Source organism: Eucyclogobius newberryi, unplaced genomic scaffold, assembly GCF_026437365.1.
Source record: "Eucyclogobius newberryi isolate DKJ021-1_F unplaced genomic scaffold, fEucNew1.0.hap1 SCAF_5, whole genome shotgun sequence".
Taxonomy (NCBI): Eukaryota; Metazoa; Chordata; class Actinopteri; order Gobiiformes; family Gobiidae; genus Eucyclogobius; species Eucyclogobius newberryi.
This window is the reverse complement of record NW_027316167.1, coordinates 17,313,787-17,331,465: the sequence shown is the minus strand read 5'-3', so window position 1 is coordinate 17,331,465 and position 17,679 is coordinate 17,313,787. Positions and strand designations below refer to the sequence as shown.

The 17,679-nt window shown below is 37.8% G+C and overlaps 1 protein-coding gene across 1 annotated transcript in view; it reads left to right on the top strand.

Moving 5' to 3' along the window:
- Window positions 1–14,347, top strand: part of LOC140381741 (large ribosomal subunit protein P2-like) — a 61,003-nt gene extending 46,656 nt beyond the window's left edge. Inside the window, exon 5 of the mRNA XM_072465872.1 lies at window positions 14,326–14,347. Within this exon, the coding sequence (XP_072321973.1) occupies window positions 14,326–14,333 (8 nt within the window). The 3' untranslated portion in view covers window positions 14,334–14,347. The remainder of the gene's footprint in view (window positions 1–14,325) is intronic.
- The last annotated feature ends 3,332 nt before the right edge of the window (window positions 14,348–17,679 follow it).

The window sequence follows — 17,679 nt, the reverse complement described above, 5'->3', positions numbered from 1 at the left end:
GATGGACTCAATAGGCCAACTTTGCTTGAACCTTAAGAGAGTATTGGATTAATGGTATTACCAATTCAATATTTAATTGGATTGACTAGTGAAAGGGCCTATGTAGCTTTTGTATAAGCAGAGTGGAAAATAGATGAGAATAATTAAGTCTGCATCTGCAGTGGTGTGACAAGGATGTTTGTCCATACGAGAGTTCTTGTTAAGCACTGCAGCAGCTGAGCTGCTTTGTAAACTACCGGTAATGATGTTTCACGCTCATGGTGTCATGCTAACACGAGGGATTAGCTTTTGAGAAGTTTTGATTGTGGCCTAAGCATTTTTTCAGCTTTTGTTGATTGTTGATTCATTTATTTGCTTCTTAATTAGCAAGTATCAAAATAATTTGTGAACACACTTGTTTTGAACCATTTTGTGGTAGAATTGCATTTAAATAGGGTAAAGAGTATCTTAATATAAATTACCTGAGGAATACTAAACTTACATGGCTGCACACATTTGAATACTGGTTATCTGGTCTAAAAAGGCTATTTTCTTCTTTTCAACCAGCAATCTTTACCTTTTGTGATCTCTGGGATCTTTTCCATCAATCAGACGACAGGATCCTCGTGAGAGTGATGACGATGGGACGAAGCGTGACACAGGTGGATTTCCTTCATCACGGCATCAGATGTTTACAACAGAGCAATATTAGACAAGACATTTGATGTACATTAGACCATGTCAGGTGCATTTTATGTAATCAGACCATTAGAGGCAGCTATGTCTTGGATGTAAACAATAGAATCAACTCAAACTCACACTGGATGTAAAGACTGTAAATGTAGATGTAACAGGTTAAGAAAAGGACCATTGCTTTTTGAAATGTGATCTGAATGATAGTGTTTGAGCCAACGTGTTCATTTACAAGTAGTTTATTTCTTTTTAATGTGATTTTTGACTCATACGTCTTAAACGTGTTATTCTGAAGCTGGTAAGGACTAAAGAGTGGGCAAGAGTCAAACCACACCCTTCTAGTCTTTCATACTTCACTGCACTTATGGAAATGAGAGATCACCGAGCAAGAGCAAGTGCAGCCACTGGAACCAAAAAAACCAACCACATTTAAGGCTATAGGGAGTTTAGTTTATTTAGTGCTTGTAACAAACATTCTTTCAAGTTAATGAATGCCATTTCAAGATGGTATTGATATTATCTCTCTCCATGCCCTATAATTTATTTATTCCAATGTTTTACAACCTGTTTTGAGTCATGGCACACTATTTAGTTTGAAATGATTCTGTGGCTCATCACCTTTTAAAACTTTACCAAACCACAGATTTCTGCAATAGTAATTATTTTGTGAATTGTCCGTGACACTTTTTTGAATTTTGTTATTTTGTGATTGTTTTGCTGTCCTTTCATTTGAGCCGGAGTTTGATCAATCAAATCTATGCTGTTGTTTTTTTCAGGGCTCACAATACCTCCCCAGCTCATACATGTGCAACCCTCCGCCACCCGTTTATTATTAATATATTGTACAGAAATAAAGAATTGTACGTCATATAACAAATATAGTCCTTACTCGTCCATTTGAGCCTCTACAGGTTGAAACTCTGTTATGACACACCAAGCAAACACCTTTTATGAACGTTTTAAATGGTGAATAAACTGACGTCAAAGGTCAAAGATTCAACAATTGTGCTCGACATGTCCTTGTGCGCTATGCGTCGACTGAACATAGAAGTCGGTGCCGGTGAAGGTGAAGGTGAAGGTGCTGTAGGCGAAGTCACAGGTGTCATGGCCTATACACGCCGATTGTTAATAGTGCAAGAGTATTCGACAAAATGTACATAGGTAGAAGGATTTAGCTTTTGATTTAAAGGTACAATAATAGGACTTTTTAAGAGGTAATTTGAAGACGTCACCTTTCAGAATAGATTATCCAATTCATCACATCTTGCGTACATATATTTTCTTTACATATGTCAATTTACTCACAAATAGAGGTGGAATATATATGAAGAATGTAGATGTTGTTTTGAAGCTATGCAAAATTTGAATACGCAGTATATCGCTTAAAATAATCGACTAAAAGAGAAAAAAGGATAGCTAAGGATATAAGGTGATATTTTTGCATTTGTGTGATTCACTTTACAGACATTTCACACTTGTCTGATATTTAAACCTCAACTAATATGTTTACCGACATGTTTTAACACATTTCTGTTGGATTGACATAATATCGTCTGATTGTCTTTATCAGGATACTCCAAAAATATTGAGATATACATTTTTGTCAGTATCTTAATAGTTGCAATAAACATCCAATTTGCTGAGAACCAAAACTCCAGTCATTCTTTGTGCCGGCTCCTGTCTGGATTATTGGATCAAAACAAAAAACACTGAACATTTAATCACAAGACAAGCTCAGTTTCAAAAAGGACAAACAAATCTCTAGACTAGAATTTTAAAGCTGTGTGTGCCGACTATAAAAGGGTTACATTTGTCATTCCAGACAATTATGATCTCAAAGCATCAGAGACCTTACTTGAACGCACTCAGGGGAAACTCATCATTTTCATACTCATACTATACATAATTTATTGCCCGTTACATAAGTAGCTTCAAAGTAGGTAAGTTATAAAGTCCCTCACCTAATATCACCGTGTCTCTGCTCTATTTTTAGTGCTGTCCTACAGTTGTTTTAAGCTTTACATAACTTCCTGCTCTTCTGATAAAGCAACTAAGCACCCACTCACTCTCTGCATAGGCCATATGGGACTTCAACTCTGATTAGGTTAATGTAGTGTGAGAAATACAGTCAATGGTTCACTGTAGAGTTTATACACGTACAAGCACAGAAGGTTAATATGGCGCTAAACAGGACAAAAGCAACAGACATTCGGAGTTGTGCTAAAGGTGCACTATGTCTTTTTCTAATCCATCTCCATGCCACTAGACCTAGTTTTATGGCAGATCTGTGGAGGGGCCTCCCGCTCACAGAAATAATGCAGTGGTTTTAGATGCCGATCCCCATACAAAATAAAACTTGTATGATAATTATGTAATTTATCTGGTCTCTTTAAGATAAGATAAGATAAGATATTCCTTTATTGTCCCACATGGGGAAATTTCATTGATGCAACGCAGGTAGATACAGAAGAAAAGAACAGATCACTTATAGGAAGTTTGAAAACCAGTTTACCAGTAACATGTACAGTAAAAGGCGTTTTTTTATTGGTCAGGCCTTAGTTATTTCATTACTTGGTTTACGGATCCGCCGCACTTAGATTATTGATTTCTACAATATAAATAAAATAAATTATTATCAATTGATTTTTTCAAAGTACAGCCGAAAACACAAACGCATCAGTTCTGTCTGCCTAAAATCTACAGTTACACTGTAGATTTAGCACCCTTTCCTCCCGTGGTGTGTTTTGGGCAAACCCGGAAGAAAACATCTTTTGAAATTGAAATTATATTTACATTTCGTTCGGCTGTGCAATATATTTCATTAAAAAATCCGTAAACCAAGTAATAAAATAACTGCGGCCTCACAAGATTCTTGCCAGCAAAACCAAATATTGCAATATGGCCTAAATTGACGTATGTGATATAAAAGGACGGTCCTGACGTGGGCCGACCTTTAACTCATTGAGCTAGTTGAGCTAACATGGATCTATTAAATGACCTGTCGTGAATTGGACAAGTGGCCAGTCCATTTTTCCCATAGAGCGGTTGGCAGGGACCTACAGCTGTAATCAAGGTTGGATTTTGTGGTGATTTTTGTTTATTTTTAAATTACAAACTTTCTCACGGCTCAAAATACTTCCGTTTCCGTAAAGATAGTTTGTTAATCTTTAGTTTTGGTTTACTCTGCTCTAGCAGCTCTCGTTCTAATTGGTCAGAGCAGTCATTTGGTAGAATCGTTTATTTTATTTCCTTTTTTGGAGGGATTTTTTGGCCTGTAGGCTTAATTCAACAGGATAGTGCAGCGTGAAATTAGGATGAGTCTGGGGAATGAAATGGAATAAAGTGTCGAGAGCTGGATTCAGACTCATGGCGCTGCAGCATATGTGCTATTCAATCGACCACCAGCTGCAATAACTATTTCTTTCCATCCATGAACACTTTATAACACCTGTCACTTCAAATAACTCATATCAACAACACTTTATCTATTTGCACTGCCAGGTTTGCATTGTTGTTCTGATCCTGTATATCCTGTATATTTGTATTTAAGCCCAATTTATTGTGATTTATTGCCTATATTTTTTAAACTATTATTGTAATTAATTGTTTTATGTTGCACCTTACCGCTGAAGCATCCTTTCCTAGTTTTATTGAATTTAGTTTACTGATTTTTGGTTATACGGTTATAATGAAAAAATACAGTAACTGCCTCTGGAGTCCTTCAAACCCTTCCTGACTAGCCAAGTTGCTAGGTGATCGATAACATGACACTGTATCTAAAAAAAAATGTATACGTCAATGGTATTATTCTTTTCCAGATAGTTTGGATCCCAGACAAACTCTAAAGCAGAAATTAAACTCCAGTGTTACGTTCTCAACTGACAAAACATTCCACTTTAATCAATAGAAAAGTTCTGTTCTTAAAGCTTTTTCAATTACATTTGTAATGCCCGAAATCACAACAGCGGCAGCGTTTGCCACAAAGGGCGCCAGATTAAACGACATTTATAGGGAATTGGCCATTTTTATCGTTTTGACTTTTGCCCTGACAGGTGCGCAAAATACTTTCCAACACAGAAGAGCAAATCATTAATATTTCATGGTGGCCTTTATTGACCGCGGACAGACCCATTTTGATGTGAGCATGTTTAGTGTTTCAGAAAGGTTTTTGGGCCGGACTGTGCAGGTGGATATTTATAGCATAGGCTCTTGTGGAGGAGAAACAGTCACAATGGTTGAGCGAGGGTCGTGGGGGGCGAGCAGGTAGCATGGCTGAGATCACAATGAGATTTGGGATGAATAATCTATGTGACATGTCAGCGAGGTGTGAGACAAGCAGGGAGGACAGACAGCACTTCAGAGATTTAAACCTTGAGGAAATGTACATATTTGCAGACGTAGGTTTGTTTATTTGGCTGAGAAAGAAGGAGAAATGTGCTCCAGCAAAAACAAAAAAGGTTCTAATCCATTCCATGACTACTAAGAAAGGCTTTCATTTTTACAATTACAAGAGAATAAATGCTCTTGTATTAAATGCTGTAGAGCTGATAAATCCAGTTAGAACACAAGGTTCATTATTTTATTTAATCCAGACATTGGATGAGACATTGTAACATGAAAGGTCATTTTCTCCAAAGGCATTTTTCTTCCATAGAGACAGAAAGATCAGCCCTTAAAGTAGCAGCTGCACACATCAAACTTTACAATCTACCAAGATTTTGATGAATTGTACGGAATTATTCTAAGGCCTAACTCCAAATGATGAGGCAAAATTTACATTTTTACAAAATAATTGTCAAAAACATTGAAACGAGTATCTTTCCATTTTTAGACTTTTTGCCCATGAAATGTTTTATGTATTAAAAATATATATGATATGAAACAGTCCTTTTACACATATGTCAGTAAACTACACAAGTTTCTAATTGATATAACTAAATGTAAGATCCAAGAGGCGCTCCATTATCATATGTGACAATAGAATTTCTATGGCCCATTACAGAGCTGTTGGAGTAACAAAGAAGATTAGTTTCAGGGAAAACTTACAAATAGATAAAAAGGCCCAGTGGGCAGGGCCTATCCTGATATTGACATATGTCATGGAATTAGACATACACCGATGCTATTCCTTAACACATAGAGAACACAATTCAACCTAGAATATGAAACGACACAGAAACATCAGACATTTGTGTGGCATGCATGGGAGAAAACGCGGGGACTGTGTCAGCCAGGCCGTTGTAAGGAGCCTGGCTGACCCTCCTGCGTCTCACCCCCGCGTCTCACACCGTTTTTTCCCATGCTGGTTGGTTTTATTAGATATTCTGGAATAGGCGGGTCACATTTCTCATTGGTCAGCCTCACATCAAGGCACTTGGTATTTTTCCGTAGAGATCAAGCCTTGGGTAAACATTACCCAGACTCCTCTGGGTTATCACCCCCCCTAGGGTAAACATCCTTTGGCCCATCTTTACGACCCCTTCACAAACAAATGCAGTTTGTCACACACCCGTTCTTCTCTTAGACTAATGATGCAGATAAAATATCACTATTATGCAGATAAAATACATCACAGAAATATAATCATATATTCACATTTTATCACATTTCCCTCCTGTTTATCAAAGCATTAGTCTACTATATCATGTGCCAAACACATTACTCATTTCAGTTTTCAACATGTCTTTCATATTGTTGTTAAAATGACACTTTTACACTCAAAAAGTTTATGCACGGTTCTCAACATTGAACACATTTCTTTTCTCTCGGCCCACAACATGTCTACTGCATTACTGTCCTATATTTTTAGTCAGATTGGTCAATCTCTGTAATTTGACAAACAGACAATTTATCTTGTCTATAATTTGTGCGGTGTGATGGGAAATATAGAACTACAAGCGGAAAGCCCTTAAACCCACTGCTCTCTGGTCAGTCAGTTTGACTCGTCAGGGACCTCTCTGGACACCCCAATAACATCAAATACGTAGTATCAGGTGCTACTGGGACCAGACTGTCCTCTAACCTCTCGACCTTGACCCTGCGGTATGGTTCTGGGTGATGCTGGTCTTTGTTATGACCATGGCTGGCCACAAAAGGGATACATAGGCACAACGTCCCACAAGTGTCCCCACATCACCATACGTCCTCTCTTGGTTTCTTAAGAGACCTTCTCCCGCTGCTCGCTTCGCTCACACCTATGACACATATGAACTGGTACATTTCCCATCTCAATTCATAATCTCATTAACATTACATGTAGTTATGTTGTAGCAGATAAAAAAGAACTCTCTTAGTTAGTGCAAACAACTGTGGCTGTATAATATGCCATTGTGTTTCTTCAGCCTCTGTCATGTCAATTATACATTGTACATTATTACACATCATGCATTTCATAACCTTTCAAGTTGATCACTTATTTTCTTCCCTCTATTCCAGGTCTGTGTATGTTTCATTTCCCGGTAAACACAGTTGTGTATGTTGATCGATTGTCCCGATTGTCCCGATTGTACCGATTGTCCCGATTGTCCCGATTGTCCCGATTGTCGCGATTGTCCCGATTGTCGCGATTGTCCCGTGCATAATACAGGTGTTCAGCACCCATATTATTGTCATCACTTGTGATGATGATAACTGTTGATTCTTTTCCCACAGAGTATGGTACTCTGCGCACCGTAGCCTCTGTCTCTCGTTCATCGTAGCAGAGTATCGTACTCTATCGTAGACTCTGGACAAAACTCATACAAACGAAGTCCTGCGTCTGCGATGTTATGGATCTGGTGTTGTGTTGTCCAGACATTTCTCTCACTTTCCCATGAGAGCACCCATGTTCTCGTCCCTCCAATGGTCAGTGTGAGGACGACACGGTGTGGCTCCGTCCACTTTGCTCGTCCACCTGGCTCGTCTCTGTAAACACCACATCTCCAACACGCTCTCTGCTGCGGTGATAAACAAAGTCTTTTCGACAATTCAGTGTATTTCAAACAGTTTTCTTGTTTACAATTTTTTTTTAGTAATTATTGATTCGGAATATTTGTTTACACGTACATATCCCTCCTTTTTGAGATATGGCTTTGCCCATTTCTCAAACTACTACTACATTTAACCAAAATTCAATAATCCAGATAGTTTACAACGTTCACTAATCCAGGATGTAATCAAGGAAGAGATGGAATTGCGTCTGTCACTCCACTCCGCAATGTCACCTCTTGACCTTTCACAGTTCAGTGGTCACATCCCTGGCTGAGCCCCCCCTTCCACGGCGCTGGGCCCCCCCTGTGTGTCTGTAATCCGTCTATGTGTCTGTTATCCGACACTGCCCTAACCTATCTGTTTTACCACCATTTGTTTCAAACTCCAAATGTTTCAAACTCTAAATGTTTCAAACTCTAAAAGTTTCAAACTCCAAATGTTTCAAACTCTAAAATGTTTCAAACTATAAATGTTTGGTGCGTATGTATGTATGTGTGTGTGTATGTGTCAAATACATCAAACAATACTAATTATCTCAATAATTCCCCCGTTGAGCTGGCCATAAGGGTCAGTTCACAACTTAGAATTTTTAACATCAAATTTCACATCTCCTCTGTGCGTGTGGCCTGCATAAAGTCACACATCTAATGTAATATGTGCTAATCTTCTATATGTGCTTCAGGTGAGTTTCAAACTCAATCTCTCATACCTGCTCATGTGGTGCTTTACAAACATTGTGTATTAGTTTGTTCTAGCAAGTCTATATGTGTATAACAATCAAAATGATCCTAAACCTTCCCCTTGTACATAAGGCACATCATTTTATCAGTCTAACCATCTCTTGGCTCCGACCTGAGTCCTATAATGTTTAAGTCCTGTTATCACTGGTTTTCATAACTTCTATAACGTCTAAATTTAGATGATATTGTCTTATTTAAATCTATTCAATTCTTGATTGAATCTCCACAATCCTTCAGGTATTTACTTTAGAATGTCAAATTCTTTCCCTGTTAATTTTAACTTTTCCTATTACTCATCACGTCAACCCTCCCCCTGAGGTGGTGTTGCTCTTAATTGTCACTGTGATACGTAAAGATAACGACATCTGCTCCATCCTGAGTCCTCCAGATTCTTTGCCAGTCAATAGCCCCTTATCTCTGACTATCTTTATGACTTGGTGTCCTGTTGTCTTTAGTTAATAAACACATGTATGTCCCATGTCCCCCCACTTCTGCGTCAATTGCCCTAGTTAATGACCCATTCATGTCTTTCCTGGGAGGGCATTGGACGTCACTATTTAACTTATTCCCTCACTTATGTCTACATGCAATACGAGGTTTCCTCATGATAATACAAATAAATAAGTTACTGATATAACTTTTACTATCACTTTACTTACTACTCATTCTACTCCTATGTCCAAAAACATCAGTAGTCACCCATTTACCCATATTATCACTTCCCAGGCCTGTGCCTGTATTTGATCCTAAATTTAAAACCACTTCTGTCTTTTCGTCCTGTACTTTCATCTAGTCATGTATTATGGTTACATAATAAGTCCAAAAGATAATTTTGTCAAGTCCAAAAATAAAACAAAACAAAACGTAGCTTTGTTCTGTGCACTCAAAAAACACGATACCGTAAAAACACAACTTTTGTCTTCTATGTCGGGGACAGGAAGTGTCCTGTCTGTGATCATCACATTCCCCCAAAATATTGGCCATCTATAAAAATCTGAATTCATCTTCATCTCTTATCAAATTTAATGAAATCTTTATAATTGATTGTTGTCAATCAAACAAAACCCTTAAATTTGTTCTACAGAGCTCTCATTAACTAAAATTTAAAACCAGCTGAGTTTAGCTTTACTTATTTCATCAGTTCAGAGCGTCCTCTGAACTGCTTTCCCTTCTCCTGCCTTGTTGACCCTCCTTATCTCCCCCTCTCTGCCACGTCATCTGAGCACGCTGGAAGTCTCCCTCCAAAATCCTCTTATGACTTTTCCTTTGTCTTTTTACAGTTTGGGGTGATAATTTTGGCATTATTTGGTCTCGGTCGTCTGAGAGAAATGCTACTTGCTTTACAGTCACGTCATATCTCAAGCTTCTAGTAGAATTTCTTATTGATTTTCCACCGGAGATAATGCTAGGTGTTTAAAGATTCACCCGTGACTGCAAATTTTAGATCTCTCAGAATAACGCCTTGTGACCCTTGTATGATTAATTGTGATTCTCACACTCGTTAGTGAATCACTTATTAATCCTCATTCACACATTCACACTTCTCTCTTACTTACTTCGCTCGTGCACAGCGCTTACATTCACACATATTTCCTCAGTAATATTAAACTGGGTATTTCCTCAGTAATACCTAACTGCGTATTTCCTCAGTAATATGAAACTGGGTATTTCCTCAGTAATACCTAACTGCCTAAAATATTTCCTCAGTAATATGAAACTGGGTATTTCCTCAGTAATACCTAACTGCCTAAAATATTTCCTCAGTAATATGAAACTGGGTATTTCCTCAGTAATACCTAACTGCCTAAAATATTTCCTCAGTAATATGAAACTGGGTATTTCCTCAGTAATACCTAACTGCGCATAAAAGCATACAATATTTTTCCAGTAAATATCAAACTAATGCATAAAAACGTTTTATGGCTAACTCTTTTTCACACACAAAATTTTGTCTGACCTTCTTCGTCGCCTGTGTTCTCCTGCTGCTTCGAAACGACGCGCTCTCCTCGCGGAGACTGAGGTGCGATGGGCGGCCACGGGAAAAGTGGACTTCTTTCAGCTGTGCACAGACTTCACCGATTCACCCGTCAATCTCCGCGAAGGGGCTGCTTGTCATCCGGCTCGAAGGACCAGAAAATGTCATGGAATTAGACATACACCGATGCTATTCCTTAACACATAGAGAACACAATTCAACCTAGAATATGAAACGACACAGAAACATCAGACATTTGTGTGGCATGCATGGGAGAAAACGCGGGGACTGTGTCAGCCAAGCCGTTGTAAGGAGCCTGGCTGACCCTCCTGCGTCTCACCCCCGCGTCTCACACCGTTTTTTCCCATGCTGGTTGGTTTTATTAGATATTCTGGAATAGGCGGGTCACATTTCTCATTGGTCAGCCTCACATCAAGGCACTTGGTATTTTTCCGTAGAGATCAAGCCTTGGGTAAACATTACCCAGACTCCTCTGGGTTATCACCCCCCCTAGGGTAAACATCCTTTGGCCCATCTTTACGACCCCTTCACAAACAAATGCAGTTTGTCACACACCCGTTCTTCTCTTTGACTAATGATGCAGATAAAATATCACTATTATGCAGATAAAATACATCACAGAAATATAATCATATATTCACATTTTATCACAACATACCATTTGCAATTCTTCCAGGGGTCTCTTCAAATTCATTACACACCCTTTGACGTACTGATGCAGTGTCTCGACTTAAAGTGGCACAATGTAACTTTAAGAGATAAGTTTAATATCACATGGTGGAACATTCAAGAAAAGGCAATTGCAGCTGCATAGACACAAGCTGGTGGTGGACTTTCTCAAAGAAAAGTTACATGGTGTATCTTTAAACTATATACTGTAATCTCAAAAAGTCAGATGGTACCGTAAATAATTTTGTCTCTGCATTTGACCCACCCTTTAATGCCGCTGGGCCAAACTGTCAGGCACAAGCCTTGGACAGGACATAGCCCTCTTACCCATACAAATTCATTGAATAGTAAACGTCAGGCAGGACTAATTTTATATTTAAGCGTGCATTTTAATGACAGTGCAGACCTGAGCTGAAGGATGATTGGCATGTGTAATAATATATTTAACAGTGAGAACTAGAACAGCACTAGAAGCAAATGGGGGCTCTTGACTTTTCACCAGCTGCAATCCAATTACATCTCTGAACATCAGATTTTTGCTGCGACTCTTTGCCTTTATAGGGCTCACTAAAGATTGATTGGAGACTATTTCCGCCGCTGAACTTTTACCATCTGGGAGGCCTCAAGTGGCTTTACTGATAATACAGTGAACCTCTATTCCTCTATAAAAAGAACAAAAGAATGGGCGTGTTTTCAGTCCACTTAAGAGTGATTACATCCTCAGTAAGTTTTTAGGTATCAAGAAAATTTGCTGTTCTCTCACCAAGCAGAAGAGCAATCTTATGTGTATTGTCAAATCATAGAAAAGATTTCATAGGTAGTCATATGGACACTTTAAAAATGAAGACATTTTGAAATTTGTAATTTTCTATCTGCAGAATAGCTCTGATACACTCGACTTTATCCTGCTCTGAGCTGACAAAGCCCGCCTTCAGGGACCTGTTTACCCTGCCTTTACCAAGGCAGGGTAAACAAACAGATGACCTAAGGCCAGTGCAGAAATTCAAAATGGATCGAAGTTGTTTTGAAGAATGTCTTGATTTTTAAAACATTGTCCATGTGACTAACTTTGAAACCTTTTCTACAATGGAGCCCTCCTGGACGAATGAGGGATTACACAGATTTATATTCTCAAATAAAACACTGTTTTTTCTTTACTTAACATTCCAAATAATTTACTATGTAAATGATGATTTTCTCTATTACCACATACGCCAACTCAAAACTGCCATGTTAAATAAAAGTCCTTTTTAACACGAAATTATTGTCATTGAAAATTATAATTCTTGTTGTGGCCAAGTACATCTCGATGTAGAGGGTCATCAGTAATCATTCCTGTAGCAGAAATTTTTTTGTCTTACATAAACCGTGTGTTTGGCCTGTTTCTCAAACCTGAACAGGCTTTATGGCTATGTGAGTGATTGTTGTTGGTCAGTAAGTCTATAACAACTCTCAAGCGAGTGGTAATCCTGCCAAAAGAGGAGACATGAATCCAAATTATTACAGTCGCGAAGATATTTGAGATATTTATGTTTGATCTGTTTTTACCTTTAGTTAACCAGGTAAATCCATTGTCTCTTTGGCGGTGACCCTACTGTTTTTAGGTGGAAGGGGACACAAGACATGTTAATATCACACAGAAAGGCTATGGGCCCATGGGGATCAAACCCAGAGCCTCTTTCTCTCTCATCTTTCTCATCCCACATTTCACTATGTACTTTTCTGTCAATAAAGCTAAAGCTAACGTTAAGACGATACTTTGGAACATTCTTCATGGAGATGTATATGTTTTTTGCCATACCGCTGCCATATATTATAGCAAAAGGAATATTTCCATGGAAAGAAGCAGGAGGAGCACCCTCCTGGAGATGCAAGTCTGCTCACAGTGAGGATGCATATATAAAAACTACCAAAATGAAGAGAGACTAGATATTTACATACTGGGGCTTTGAGATAACAATACTTTGAAGATATGTTGGCATCCCAACAGAAATGTGCTGATAAGTGCAGACACATCACTTTATATCATTTGAAAAAATTACATATGTTTATTAAATTTTTATGTTTATCTGCTTATTTTTCAGCCTTTCTAGCTTCTTATTGTCAAATATACCAGCAAATGATCCCATATTTATCCTGGCCAATAAGACAGACCAATAGAATATGCAAAAGGTACAAGATACCCCACTGTAAACGTAATCAAGAACTCACTCATTTCTTTATCAATTTCAATGATGTGACTGAACACATACAGTTACAGAAAGCACCCAGAATAACTCTGTACGCACCTCACAGTTTGAGACCCGCTGCTGTATCATTTCTGTTCAGTGGCTCATTGCTGACCCCATGCAGTGCTGGCCCGCTGAGCTATAAGGCTTTGCCCTTTCCTCCACCGAGCCTAAAACAGACAGCAGCCACAGGTGGTCAACGCGCTTTATCGCTCCTGACATGCAGCCCGGCCTTAAGAGCTTAGAGGGACAATTAAAAATTAATCAGGACAATGAAACGAGCAGTTCAGAAGAAGGACGGAAAAAACAACCCGTACAGGCTTCAGAAGGGCTGTGACCCATTGTCCACTGAGTCTCGTGGCTGTGGGCCATGTTGTCAGTAAGCTTCTCCCGCTCTTTGTACAACAGAATACAAAAAGATGATATTAGAAGGATAATACAACTTTTTTTTTAACTGTAATTAGATCAGTACTTACTTAAAGAACCATATTGTCAGAGAAAACAGAAATATATGGTTCTTGTTTGTATCTCAAGTAATGTAGTTTTCTTCAGCATTGGTGCCCACTGTTTGACGTATCTTTGTTTGGATTTGAACTCAGCACAAGACATTTAAGGGAAATATTTCACGTAGGCAATGCATTATATTTTATTCATTGATTTATTTTTATTTTCTTGTATTTTTCTTCTTCTTTTTTAGAGCAAAAGGGACCATTTTAATACTCTGATATGATACAATTTGGTTATTAAGAAACTGCCCTGAAACAAAAAAGTTGGACATTGGTTGTTATATGTTCAGCACATAAGATCCACAACAATGTGAACACATTTAAATTATTCTGACTAACAAATTCCCATCAGGAATAGTTTTTTCCTACTTGCAAATCAGTCTTTAGTGACTCTCTTGAGCTCATGTTGTAGAATCTTTAACAGCGCCCCACCCACTGTTCAGATATTTCAATATCACAGTGCCATGATGTTAAATTAAAAACAAGTTTATATTTGATGTAAATAAAAATGATTAGGTTGTTTGTGTTTTTGTTGTGGAAATCAGACAAATAAAAAAAACAAAAAAAAAAACAATGACTTTATGTAATACTACATTACAGAAAGAGTCTTTTATTGTTTTCCATCTGTGCATTTTCAGTAGAAACATTTGACTGATAGAATGTGGACCATTTTACATTTTGTTGTAACATGCAAAAACATGTTGAGACACTAATACTGGCAGATAGATATAAATGAATTGTATTTATTATGTATATTGTTAATAACTGATCATAGATCACAATGTTAATTTTAAATGGTTTAGATGTTTCATAAAATGTGTCATACCAGATGTATTATTCTTACAATGTAAACAAAAGTACAAAACAATGTTTAAAAAAATAAAATCATGTAGATTATGAACTTTAGGGATCTTTAGTGAATGTGCGTCACTTAAATGTGCAAATTTTGTCTTCTGAGTTCAACTTAAGTTATAAATATTAAACTATAGCTAGACACTGTCAAGTTTCAGCTCTGGCCATGCCTGCAATGCATTTTCATGTTACATAAGCTTGTTTTGAACACAGGCAACAGGATGTGAAGCTTGGACCTGTGTCAAGGAGAAAATAAAGTGCATTTATACAAACTAACAGACTGACATCCCAAACTCTTTTATTCCCCTGAAGGGAAAAAAAACTCTGTGATTAAATGATCAAATCAAGGAAGATATTTTGAAAATATTTGCTGTCTTGAACTGAAAAAAAAAAATGTTTAAAATATTTTCTGTCACAAAAGGTTTCACTGAACAGGAACAAATATAGTTTAATTTCAAAGTTCTGTAAAAACTGTAAAAGTCAGATTTTGCAAACTGTAAAACTCATCATTCACTTTGTCACTGACAAATTGAAGAAGGTGTTCATCATATTCTAATAATATTGCATCATATTTATATAGCACTTTTTTTGGTTACTGTAATACGCTTCACATTGCATTATTCATTCACTCCGCACCCGATGGTGGTAAGCTACTACTGCCCTGGGGCAGACTGACAAAAGCCAAGCTGCATATCTGTGCCATCGGCCCCGCCACCAAGATTCACTCTCACACCTGATCCATACTAGGCAATGTGGGTGACGTGGTGCCTAAGGACACAAGGACATATCCGCTAGATTAATTTCTGAAGAAAAATAAATAAATAGAATCTGCAAAACCTTGAAAGACGGTCTGATTCATGAGTGGTCCACTGTAGAAAAGGTTTCAAAGGTGATAATGACAATGCTTTTGAAATTGCGATGCCACCATTATCAATCTGAAGTACTGTTGAGAAGCTACAGTTTATACTGCCCAAACAGGGGTTTTATCTTTTACCTGTTACCTATTTTAGAGGCAAAATAGCATGTGTAGCAAAAACATTGTGAAAGTACAACCAGTGTGTGTTTTACAAATTCAAGAATCAATTCTTGTCATTAGAAAACAACACAATTCAGTTGAGAGCATAAAACACTGTATAGCTATGAGGTATATACAGTGTGATGATCATGGCGTTGCTGGTCACACATGTTGGGCAGACAGTAGGCTGTAATCTTCTTGGTCTTCTTTACATGTCCTTCAGGGTTGCTCACACTTATTCCTGCTTTGATCATAAATATTAGTACATTTACTTTTATCCATTTATAAACCATGCAGACACTTTGTTAAAACGCATTTCCCTCACACTCCAGTCCTCATATTGTACGCTTTGAAATATTAATGGATCATTTGTTTCATTACAGCAACAGCGGCTCACAAGTGCCAGTCGGCTAACTGATTTCACTTTTGGCTCAGCACTGACTTGTGTTTTGAAATGCACTCACCATGCGCTGATACTGCTAATGTGTTTCCTCTGCAGATCTGTCGCTTGTATAATCACTGTTAGAGCGCTAATGGTGTCAAGTATGGATGTGAAACACCACTAAACCCTTTCTTTATCATCAAACGCATGAGGATAATACTGTAAGTATATCTTTATTCTCAACATACCTCGGCTAAAATGAAAAGATGACGACGTCCTTCTGGGATCATAGCAACAACTCCCAGAGGAGTCAACGGGCTGCTGGGAAGGAGCTTCTGAAGAGGTTTCCCGTCGTTGTGTAACCTCCAGAACGAGTGAATATTGCAACAGAGCTGAGTGCATCATGTCACAAGCCCCATCAAAAAATAATTTATTATAAGCAACTTTCACTCAATCACTTGCCATGTATTACCACATTTTGTTCGATCTCCCTCTCCTTTCTTCTTTTCATTAATTTAATACATTTATCTTAATTTTCTATGGGCACTGGAGTATATGGGCTAGAACACAAGTTATATAACAAAAAATAATAAAGTTGGTCCTGGGCCCGACATATACATAACCACTCCCTGTCATATTACTTCAAAAACTATTTTTCTGTCTCACATTTCAATATGGAGAATTAAACTAGAGTTTGCCTAAGACATCCCATCATTTGACTGTTTTCCCCTTAATGGCAATATATTGAAAACTTACATTAGTGGCCAGATGGGCCAAACGTCCATGGAGATGCATAAGCAATAAGTGAAAACAAGTTAACAAAACTGTGGAACAACCCAAAAAGCCGCTGGGTCATTTCTGCTAAATCCATTTATCACACAATAGAATCAGAATACTTTTGAACGAAGCCTATGTTTAATATTCAGCATCTGAACATTGGAACATCTCCATTGGTTTAAAACAGAATAAGAGAAAATGTTGTGGCGTGTCATGGCAATCCTGATCTCAATAGTTACACTCTAGGAAGACATATTGCAAGGGTTCAGTTCACTGTATGTAAGAGTTTTGCAAGCAGCTGCAATGTCAACATTGCCAGCTACAGTTGACAGCTAATTCCCTGCGGCAAGTTATCAGCTCCTTCCTGTCTGCCACAGTGACAGCTGATATGGATATATATGTGATAAACTGGACCGAAGCAAACAAATTATTTATCTACCGTCACACTAGAAGTGATAGATTTGTTTGGCAATGAATAATTTATCTTTCGGAAATATCAGTATTTTGCCGTATTTTGCTTTCATGCTGATCTAGTAACCGACGGTATCCGTATTTTGGTGTTCATTGTTGGTTCTTTTGTTTGTAAGGTAACTCAAAAGAAAATGTATTTTTAGAAGGGAAAAGTCATGAAATTGAATCTCTAGCTAGAAATGGTCAGTAAAGGAACAACTTGTTTGCTTTAGGAGCTTTGATGTGGTGGTGAAGAGTTTACCCCTGAACTAGGTTTGGTTAAAATTTAGGTCTGGTCATAATGGTTTTATTGCAAGATAAGGTGAATGCTTTGGCAGTGGTCTACACTCTACTCTCCAAACCTTCAGAATTACAAACAATGAATTGACATCAAAACACAAAAATATACATTGATTTCAATGG